The sequence below is a fragment of the Diceros bicornis genome, chromosome 21 (genome assembly GCF_020826845.1).
Source record: "Diceros bicornis minor isolate mBicDic1 chromosome 21, mDicBic1.mat.cur, whole genome shotgun sequence".
NCBI classification, from domain to species: domain Eukaryota; kingdom Metazoa; phylum Chordata; class Mammalia; order Perissodactyla; family Rhinocerotidae; genus Diceros; species Diceros bicornis.
Genome location: NC_080760.1, coordinates 56,736,644 through 56,745,584, shown reverse-complemented (window position 1 = coordinate 56,745,584; position 8,941 = coordinate 56,736,644). Strand labels below are relative to the sequence as shown.

General features: G+C 61.6%; 2 protein-coding genes across 6 annotated transcripts; one reads left to right on the top strand and one right to left on the bottom strand.

Annotated features, from left to right (window-relative positions):
- Positions 1-72: 72 nt before the first annotated feature.
- Positions 73-2,894, bottom strand: MAF1 (MAF1 homolog, negative regulator of RNA polymerase III). 3 transcript variants are annotated; one of them, XM_058565149.1, is made up of 9 exons: positions 2,746-2,894; positions 2,322-2,402; positions 1,943-2,068; positions 1,710-1,838; positions 1,467-1,632; positions 1,205-1,326; positions 1,003-1,122; positions 723-860; positions 73-604 (listed from the first exon to the last, which is right to left on the bottom strand). In XM_058565149.1, exons 3-9 carry the CDS (start codon positions 2,023-2,025, stop codon positions 583-585), a joined length of 780 nt encoding a protein of 259 aa, XP_058421132.1. In that variant the 5' UTR covers positions 2,026-2,068; positions 2,322-2,402; positions 2,746-2,894; the 3' UTR covers positions 73-582. The 3 variants fall into 3 exon arrangements, with proteins under 3 accessions (XP_058421132.1, XP_058421131.1, XP_058421133.1); XM_058565148.1 differs by lacking the exon at positions 2,322-2,402; XM_058565150.1 differs by lacking the exons at positions 723-860; positions 2,322-2,402.
- Positions 2,895-3,354: 460 nt separating this feature from the next.
- SHARPIN (SHANK associated RH domain interactor) lies at positions 3,355-8,378 on the top strand. Of its 3 annotated transcripts, none has more exons than XM_058565143.1 (9): positions 3,356-3,946; positions 4,241-4,415; positions 6,939-7,091; positions 7,171-7,312; positions 7,396-7,486; positions 7,568-7,721; positions 7,801-7,919; positions 8,007-8,135; positions 8,216-8,378. In XM_058565143.1, the coding sequence occupies exons 1-9, from the start codon at positions 3,752-3,754 to the stop codon at positions 8,297-8,299; spliced, it is 1,242 nt and encodes a 413-aa protein (XP_058421126.1). In that variant the 5' UTR covers positions 3,356-3,751; the 3' UTR covers positions 8,300-8,378. The 3 variants fall into 3 exon arrangements, with proteins under 3 accessions (XP_058421129.1, XP_058421126.1, XP_058421128.1); XM_058565145.1 differs by having other exon boundaries at positions 3,358-3,826; XM_058565146.1 differs by lacking the exon at positions 6,939-7,091 and having other exon boundaries at positions 3,355-3,946.
- The last annotated feature ends 563 nt before the right edge of the window (positions 8,379-8,941 follow it).

Sequence of the window (8,941 nt, the reverse complement as noted above, 5' to 3'; positions counted from 1 at the left end):
TACTGGACGCCGCAGGCCCCGCCCCCGACGCAGGTCCCACCCTCCCACGCCACACGGAACCTAGGTCCGCACTAAGTCACAGAAACTTTTATTGGAAACAAACGAGCTGCAGCAAAGTGACACTCAGTGCACGCTGCCCAACGGGCGAGGTGGGGGGTACAGGGGGCGCCAGGGGCCAGCCCAAGCCCAGGACGGATGACCGCTGGGGCCAGCTTGCCGAGTCTCGGGCCCTTCAGGCTGGAGTGTGCAGGCCCAGGCCTGATCCAGTACAAAATACAAAAATAAACTCTGTGGTCCAGCTGTCCCTGCCTGTGTCAGTTCGTTTGGGCAGGGCAGTGGCTATTCCCACCAAGCCCTGTGCTGTACTGTCCAATCCAACCACAGTTGCGGCAGCAGGAGCCTGTGGGGTGAGTGACCGGCGATAGGCTGGAGCCAGAGGGCTAGGTGGGCGTGGCCTTGGGCGGTGCTGTAGCTGCAGCAGCGCCAGGGTCTCCCCAACAGCTGGGGAGGCCCTGGGGCACCTCAGGTGGGCAGGTCCAGGCACTGGTTGAAGCTGGGTGAAGCTGGGGCCTCTGCTCCTCCTCACATACAGATCACCGGGACCCTAGGCAGAGGGCAGCACACCACGAGTCTTGAGGAGCCAACACCCAAGAGACCAGGCAGAAGGGGTCAAACCCTGTTCTGCCCACCCAGGGAGCCAGGCCACCGAAACCATCACACACCTGTCCTCCTCCATGGCACTAGTCTCCTCGGGTCCGCCCTCACTGCCTCCACTTCCGCTCTCTTCCTCTTCCTCCTCCTCCTCTCCCAGCTCCATGTCCAGCTCATTGCCTGCCTCCGAGGGAGTGTAGGTGGATCCACTGAGGGGGGGCGGGGACTGGTCTTAGGACTGCCTACCCCTGGCCTGCTGCTGGCCCCAGGGAGGACAAAGTCAGGAGGGTACTGCTGGGGAAACGGTGCATGGGCCAAACAGGGAGCTGGGGAAGAGAAACAGGCGCCAACCTGATGGAGCGGCAGCTGAAGAAGACAATCCGCTTAAGCCGCTTGTTGTAGAAGAAGTAGTTGAAGGACCAGAGGCTGCCATCCTCCCCAAAGGGGTCTGAATCCAAGTCTGGGTTATAGCTGGGGAGTGTGGGGCAAGAGGTAGTGTGAGGCCCCAAGTGCTGCACACACTCAGGGCCCACCTGCGGGGATGCTAGCCCACCTGTAAATGTCACATTCGGCTAGACAGATCTCCTCATCCACTGCGTTCCACAGTTGTGGTTTCAGGGCCTTGAAGTCCTCTCGCACAGCCGAAAACAGACTGCAGTTAACTGCATTCACCACCTAGGATGGTCACAGTCGGGGCTGACTAGGACCCAGGACAGCAGGCATGAACTGGGCAGAGCCCAGGGGCCACCAAAAGTTGGGGAGGACAGTGGGGATAGCTGTGGGGCTGCAGGTCCCGTCCCCCACCCGACCCTCACCCAGCTGAGGCTGGGCTCCCGGCTGAACTCGTGGCTTCGGGCTGTGCTGAAGTCATAGTCAGGCCGGAAGGACTCATTGAGCGTGGCGATCAAATAGAAGAGGGTCTTGCGGCTGCACTTGTCGCTGAGGGGGCCCTCGTCCTCACCACCTTGGCTCTTGCTCAGCCTGCACAGAGAGAAGCATCAGCCTAGCACTGTCTCGCACCCCACAGCCCCAGGTGGGCAGGCCCTGCCCTGGCTCACCTGCTGGGGCTGAGGCCCGAGGTCTGGGGCGGGGACAGTGCCTCTAACACGTGTGGCTGGCCCTCCTGGCAGAACTGCTTGAACATGTGCTTGTCGTCTCCTGCCATCTTACATGAGTAGCTCTCAATCCTATGGGATGCAGGCGGGACCATGGAGCATGCCACCCCGAGGGTGAACTCAGGGCCAGGGCAGAGGGACCTCTGAGACACCGGCCCCCAGAGCCCTGGCCTCACCTGCCGATGATGTGGGCATCTCCAGTCTCCACGGTCAGCTGCGAGTTGATGGCCTCGAAGCTCGAGTTCTCCAACAGCTTCATGTCCTTGGGGAGGGGATCCTGTGCTCTGAGGGTCTAGTGCTTCCTGAGGGTGGGGGGCAGTCCATGGGTATCTGGGCCCCGCGGCTCAGCCGTCAGCCCTCCTCCCCAGTAAGTGGAGCCGCTGTAAACAAGCTGGGTCCCTCCCGCAGCCTGCTCCCAAGCCCTGGCACTGGCAAGAGAGGCGATGAGATCCTGTTACCCGAGAGCGGCAAGTCCAGGCCCCAGCTCGGCCACACCCCCTGCACCTCATACAAGTTCTGGAGCCAGGATGGGGGCCCACTGGGGCTGCTGCTCACCCTGGGGCTGCTGGTTTAGTCTCTCTCTCAACACTCTCATCCCGACGGAGGAGCCCACCCACCATGGGGGTCACTGTGAGCCTGCGAAGGGACAGGCCTCCTGCAGTGCCTCTCCAGCTGGGCTCCTCGGCCATAGTGAGAACCCACACCCGGTCAGGAACCAGAACCCCTGGGCTCAGGCCCTGCGGTCGCCTGGACGCCGCGCTCTTCCCTCTTCTGCAAGCTGCCTTCCGGCGCGAGAGAGGGGAAACTCAGAGGCTCCTCCGCCCTCCTCCGCAAGCGCACCGGGGCCCGGAGGGAGCCCGGCCCCCGGAGGGCCTGCCGCACTACGCGCCGGGCCGTGGGCCGGGCGCGCACTCGCCGCGCGGCCTGCTGGGGGCTGTAGTTCGGCGCCCCGGGCGGCGCCGGCGCAGGCGACACCTACCTGCTTGCTGCGCTCAGCCGGGCCGGGCCGCGCCGGGCCAGTCGGTGCGCGTCGGCGCGGGTGGGAAGGCGGGGCGGGGTCCGGCGGCGCGGCCTCCTCAGGACCGGAGGGCGGCGCCGCGGCCTCCGCTCGGGCCGCACTGTGTCCGGGGAAAGAAGCTCCGCGGCGACGTCCCGTTACTCCCGGCCCTGCCGGCCCACCCGGGCCGCGACCGCGACATAGTCTCGCCCCTGCACGGCGCCCGACTATCGCGACGGACTTCCCCGCCGACCGCCACAGATCACCCCGGCGAGCGAGCGACCGACCTCTGTCTCTCTCGGCCGGACAACAACAAGCTTCTGCAAGGCCCGGCCCCTCGCCTCTGAGTGGCCCGCTCCAGCCGCCGGGAATCGAGAGCTCAATAGCCATTGGTGGCGCTACCCGCCGCTCAGTCCTATCTTCCACTCTTACTGGCTTCGGTGCATGTCCGTCACTCGTCTCTCGTGCGAACCCGCCCTCCTCCTTGGCGCTCATTGGTCACGGCCCTTCGCCTGCCCCGCCCCTGGTGGCCGCCCGGATTGGGAGGAGGCTGGCAGACCCGCGTGGTGTGGGCGGGGCAGCGGAGCGGGCTGCTGGGGGTCGGCCAGGAGGGGCCTGGGAGCGGCGTCCAGCTCCCGCCAGGCTCAGGAGTAGACACGGACCGCCGGGCTGCAGGCCTCGCTCGCCCGAGCCTGTAGGGCTAAGGGACCGCGCCCGCCTTCCAGGAGTGGCCAGTGTTTCCGTCCTTGACACCTTGCCCGGCGTACAGGCCCCCAGGCCCAGCCTCGCCTGCCCCTGTGCGGAGACCCTCGGGCCGTGTCCATCCTGGGCAAAGCAGGAGGGTCAGACGCGGCCCCCTCTCGGGCTCCGATGCTTTGGCCGTGCCCGGAACCCCAGTCTCCCGGCCCCGGTTTCCGGCCGGCGGAAGCGCTCAGCGGCCCGGGCCCACGGAAGCGGCCTCGGAGGGCGGGACGGGACCGGACCGGAAATGGCGCCGCCAGCGGGCGGTGCGGCGGTCCCGGACCCGGGCTCGGCTGCGGTGCTCCTGGCCGTGCACGCCGCGGTGAGGCCGCTGGGCGCGGGGCCGGACGCCGAGGCGCAGCCTCGGAGGCTGCAGCTGAGCGCGGACCCCGAGCGGCCCGGGCGCTTCCGGCTGGAGCTGCTGGGCGCGGGGCCCGGGGCGGTGAGTGGGGGCGGGGGGCGCGCGACCGGGCGCCCTGCGCGGGGCACGGAGCCCAAGTCCAGGCTCCTCTGCGTGCCCTTGAGCAGTGACTTTTTCTTGTTTCCGTTCTCTTGTCTGTAAGATGGGGATAATGCTGCTACCTGCCTTTATAGAACTACTGTGAGGGTTTCGTAAAATAATATTAACGAAGGGCTTAGGACAGCGAAAGTGGCCTATAAATGCCACCTCATATTCCTCTGATCGTCATGCAGTATGTGCTGGGAGGCACTGAGCCTGGACTGTCATCCTCCTCAGGTCAATTTGGAGTGGCCCTTGGAGTCAGTCTCCTACACCGTCCGAGGCCCCAGCCAGCATGAGTTGCAGCCTCCACCTGGAGGGCCTGGGACCCTCAGCCTGCACTTCCCCAATCCTCAGGAAGCTCAGCGGTGGGCAGCCCTGGTCCAAAGTGCCGCCGTGGAGGGACAGAATGGTCAGTGCCCTGGGGCGAAGATTGATTTGGTTGGCCAGGCATTGTGTTAGTGCTGGAAGAGAGCAGGAGTAGCCCTGGCCCCCCAGGCCTGGATGGGGGAAGTAGTGGGGAAATGTTGGGTCCACCTTACCCACTGCTGGGGTTCTGGGAAGGCTCCCAAGAGGGAGAAAGTGGAGAAAAAGAGTAGAGGCCAAAGAGCTGGAGCCTGGAGTATCAGACAAGGTTGGATGGGCAGAGCAAGCAGGCCCTCAGGACCTGGGTGAGAGGACAAACTATCAAGTGCAATGGGAAGGTATTCAGTGGGAGAGTGTCAGGCTCAGATTTGAGCCACTTAAGACAGACCTGCATTCGTGTGGGGTGGTGCAGATACAGCTGGAGAGAAGGATGTTTCCAGAGAGGCTTAGGAGATGGAATTTGCTGGATTTCATGGCTGTTTAAGTGGAAGAGTTAGTGGTTGAGACAAAGATGGAGGGACCAGATACTGTGGGGCTCCCAGATAGAGGGCCTGTTGGGGAGGGCATGGAGGTGGCCAAGTTCTTTAAAAGCATTTTTTTTTTTAATTTTTATTTATTTTTTGTGAGGAAGATCAGCCCTGAGCTAACATCCATGCCAATCCTCCTCTTTTTGCTGAGGAAGACCAGCTCTGAGCTAACATCTATTGCCAGTCCTCCTCCTTTTTCTCCCCAAAGCCCCAGTGGGTAGTTGTGTGTCATAGTTGCACATCCTTCTAGTTGCTGTATGTGGGATGCCACCTCAGCATGGCCGGACAAGTGCGTTGGTGCACGCCCGGGATCCGGACCTGGGCCGCCAGTAGCGGAGCGCATGCACTTAACCACTAAGCCGCGGGGCCGGCCCCTGGCCAAGTTCTTACACATCTAGGAGGCAGGGGATGGATGGATCTGGGTGGAAGCTGGGGTTCTGGAAAGACTGGAGGTATAAAAGGTCAACCGAGGTCACCAGGAAGCAACAGAAGCAAGAAGAGAAGAGAGCCCCAAACAGGCAGGCAGACAGGGCCCCAGGAAAGGAAGGAGCCCCAGATGCACCAGAAGAGCTGCCAGAGGGGCAGGAAGAAAACCATTCAATGTGATCTAAGAGAGGCCCAGACAATATAGCATTTGCAGAGGGAGAAAGGTTTTTTTTAATTCATTCATTCATTTATCCATTCACCAGGTGTGTGTGTATTTAGCACCTGCTTTAAGCACCCCTTTAGGCTTTGGAGATTTAGCATGCATGAAACTTCAAATCGTTGTCCTCTTGGAGTTTGAGTTTCTAGAGAGGAGGCAGACTTGAAAAATAAACAAACTTCTGTCAGATGGTGGAGGCGATGGGAGTGCTGGAAGGGAGGGGTTTGCAATTTAAAATAGAGTGGCAAGGGGCTGGCCCGGTGCTGTAGTGGTTAAGTTCCTGCCCTCCACTTAAGCAGCCCGGGGTTTGCAGGTTCAGATCCCAAGCGTGGACCTGCGCACCGTTTATCAAGCCGTGCTGTCGCAGATGTCCTACATATAAAAGTAGAGGAGGATGGGCATGGATGTTAGCCCAGGGCCGATCTTCCTCAGCAAAAAGAGAAGGATTGGCAACAGATGTTAGCTCAGGGCTAATAATCTTCCTCACCAAAAAAGTAAATAAATAAAAATTAAAAAAATAAAATAGGGTGGCAGGAAAGGCCTCGTGAAGGTGACACGAGTGCAATTTGAAGATTGTGGCACAATGTGGCCAGGGGACAGCAGGTACAAAAGCTCTGAGGCGGGAGTGTTCAAACATGTTCTTTCGGACTCAGCCAAGGCCAGGCCGGGCCTGGTGCTGGGTGCTCGGGAGCTCTGCTAATTTCAGTGGGCAGGCAGCTCGGAACACCGAGGGCCTGAGGCCATCACAAGAGCTGCGTCAGCATTGGGTGGACTGGGCCTCAAGTAGGAGGTAAGAAGGGGAGACAGCAGTGCACCCAGCTGTGTAAGGACACCCAGGACAGGCAGTGGCCCAAAGGTTTGTTTTGACTGGGAGCAGCCTGAGCTGTTCTGCTTGATGGTGGAGACAGGAGAAGGGAGGAGGTCCCTGAGGGAACCAAGAGGCAGCCACCCTGACTACAGGCTCCCAATGAGTAGGAAGGGGCAGGCTCCTTCTGAGGATCTGCACTGGTTCTGCTGTGAGGCCAAAGGAGCATCCCTGGCTGGCTGAGAGGACCTGTGGAAGCCAAGAGAAGTGGCCTGGCCTCTGTGGAGGAGGGGCACAGGTGGGACTGGACCAGAGAAGGGTCCAGAAGGATTCTAGAGCCCAAGGACCAGCCAAGTGCAGCTCCAGCTCCGAGAGGAGTCAGCAGTGACCTCTGAGGGGTTTGCAAGGGCCAAGGCTGGGGGGAAAGGCCTGGTTTGAAGTGTGGCCAAGGCAGGGCCCTGGCATGGGTTGAGATGAGGAGGAAGGAGGTAAAGGTCCTGGGAACCTGAGGTCAGAGAGCAGAGCCCTGGGTGAGTACTTGGCCGGGGGGCTGGATCTTGGGAGACCACCAGACCACCCCGTCTTCCCTCCTAGGCAGTTACAGCCTGCCGCCAGCCCTGGGCCCAGAAACGTGCCCTGTTTCTCCACCCAGTCCCCCTCCACCCAGTCCCCCTGAAGTGCCCACAGCCAAGGTCCCCCAATCCAAGGTGGATCTGCCCTGGAGCCCTGGAGCCTTGATGGAGAAAGGTAAAGGCAGGTGGCTGCAAGGGGTTGGGTAAAGCAGCCTGTTCCCGGCTGTGATGGCTCTCGCTCTCTGTCCCTGCAGAAGAGCTGGTGGGGCGCCTGGCCCGGGCCATCGAGGGTGGGGATAAGAAGGGGGCAGCCCAAGCAGCAGCCGTCCTGGCCCAGCATCACGTGGCCCTCAGCGTCCAACTCCAGGAGGCCTGCTTCCCTCCTGGCCCCATCAGGTGAGGCCTGGGACTTCTTCCTCCCCCTGCCCTCTCAACTCTCCCAGGCTCCCCATCCTTTCCCTAACCAACATTTCTGCCAGGCTACAGGTCACAGTTGAAGATGCTGCGTCCTCTGCTCACGTCTCCCTGCAGGTGCACCCCCACTGCACCATCGCAGCCCTCCAGGAGCAGGTGAGCACGGGGTCTTGGGAGCCCTGCTGGAGGTGAGTGGGCTCTGAGTGACACTGCCTGGCCCTGATGCTCTGGCCCCAGGTGTTCTCGGAGTTTGGCTTCCCGCCAGCTGTGCAGCGCTGGGTCATTGGGCGGTGTCTGTGTGCACCCGAGTGCAGCCTCGCTTCCTATGGGATCCAGCAGGACGGGGACCCTGCTTTCCTCTACCTGCTTTCAGCCCCTCGAGAATCCCCAGGTCAGTCCTCGATTGGGGTGGGGTGAGGAAGGTGGGGTGCAGCCTGACATGGCCCTGAGCCCCACCCTATCTACTGCAGGTTGCAGCCCTCAGCACCCCCAGAAGTTGGATGGAGAACTAGGCCGCCTGTTTCCTCAGTCATTGGGGCTGCCTCGAGCCCCTCAGCCAGCCAGCTCCAGCCTCCCCAGCCCCCTTCAGGTGCGCAAGGGATTGGGCAGGGCGAGCCTGGGCCACTGTGGGCATTGGAAGGAAGGGTGAGCAGCAGCTATCTCCCTGCCTCCCCAGCCCGGCTGGTCCTGCCCTTCCTGCACCTTCATCAATGCCCCAAGCAGACCTGGCTGTGAGATGTGTAGCACCCATAGGCCCTGCGCTTGGGACCCCCTTCCCGCAGCCTCCACCCAGCAGCCACCAAAGGTACCAGAGGCAGAGCCAGGGGAGGGGACGGGGCAGGGCAGCGAACAAGATGAATTGACTCATCTTCCCCCTGCCCCCAGGTCACGAGGAGAGAGGACGGCCCTTCCCTTCCAGGCCCGAGGTCCCTGGATCCCCTCCTGAACCTCTCAGGGGACCTCTGCTGACTGCTCACTTGGGACAGAGCCAGGGTTGGGGGAGGGACCATCAGGCAGAGTCATTAAAGACACTTCTGAGCCAGCCAGATTGCTGCTTCACTGTGCCTTTGTGCAGACTGGGCTCCTCGGAGGATGGAGAGCAGGGCATAACCCACTCAAGATGAAACTTGGCAGAGGCAGGGCCTGGCCCTCATCAGCAGGAGGGGCTTCCTAGCCAGACCCAGGGGGCTGAAGAATGTACTTGGGCTCCAAGTCCCAGGGGTTCTAGGAGCATGGCACCAAGATCTCTTCCCAGACCCCAAGGGCTTGCAAAGCCTGGCTGCTGACCACTGGGCTGGGGCTCTCCGTGATTCCCCCACCCAGCTGACCGTGCCTCCTATAGTCCACCTAGAGCTCCACAGGCACACACCTTCCCTAGGCTCTGCCCCTTCCCTTCCCTTCTTGGGACAAGAAAGGCTCACAAGCCAGAACCCTGTGCTACTGCTAAGACAACACCTTGCCCTCCTGCCACTGACAGATCCACTGCTGCGTGAACCCAGCCACCCCCAGCTGCCTTGTAGATTGCTAGGAATGCCATCTCATGACAAACAAACAACCCGACACCTCTCCACTCTGCCCCCTCCAGTGTGACCGTTATCAGTGAATAGAATC

Bases quoted from the DNA above. Each gene is read 5' to 3' on its own strand.
- MAF1 (XM_058565149.1), bottom strand. From the start codon at position 2,025: ATGAAGCTGTTGGAGAACTCGAGCTTCGAGGCCATCAACTCGCAGCTG. The intron at 1,633-1,709 runs GTGAGCCAGGGC...CTCTCTGTGCAG, and splicing joins TCGGGCCTCAGCCCCAGCAG to GCTGAGCAAGAGCCAAGGTG. The intron at 1,123-1,204 runs GTGGGCTAGCAT...CACACTCCCCAG, and splicing joins GCCGAATGTGACATTTACAG to CTATAACCCAGACTTGGATT.
- SHARPIN (XM_058565143.1), top strand. From the start codon at position 3,752: ATGGCGCCGCCAGCGGGCGGTGCGGCGGTCCCGGACCCGGGCTCGGCT. The intron at 4,416-6,938 runs GTCAGTGCCCTG...CTTCCCTCCTAG, and splicing joins CGCCGTGGAGGGACAGAATG to GCAGTTACAGCCTGCCGCCA. The intron at 7,313-7,395 runs GTGAGGCCTGGG...CATTTCTGCCAG, and splicing joins TTCCCTCCTGGCCCCATCAG to GCTACAGGTCACAGTTGAAG.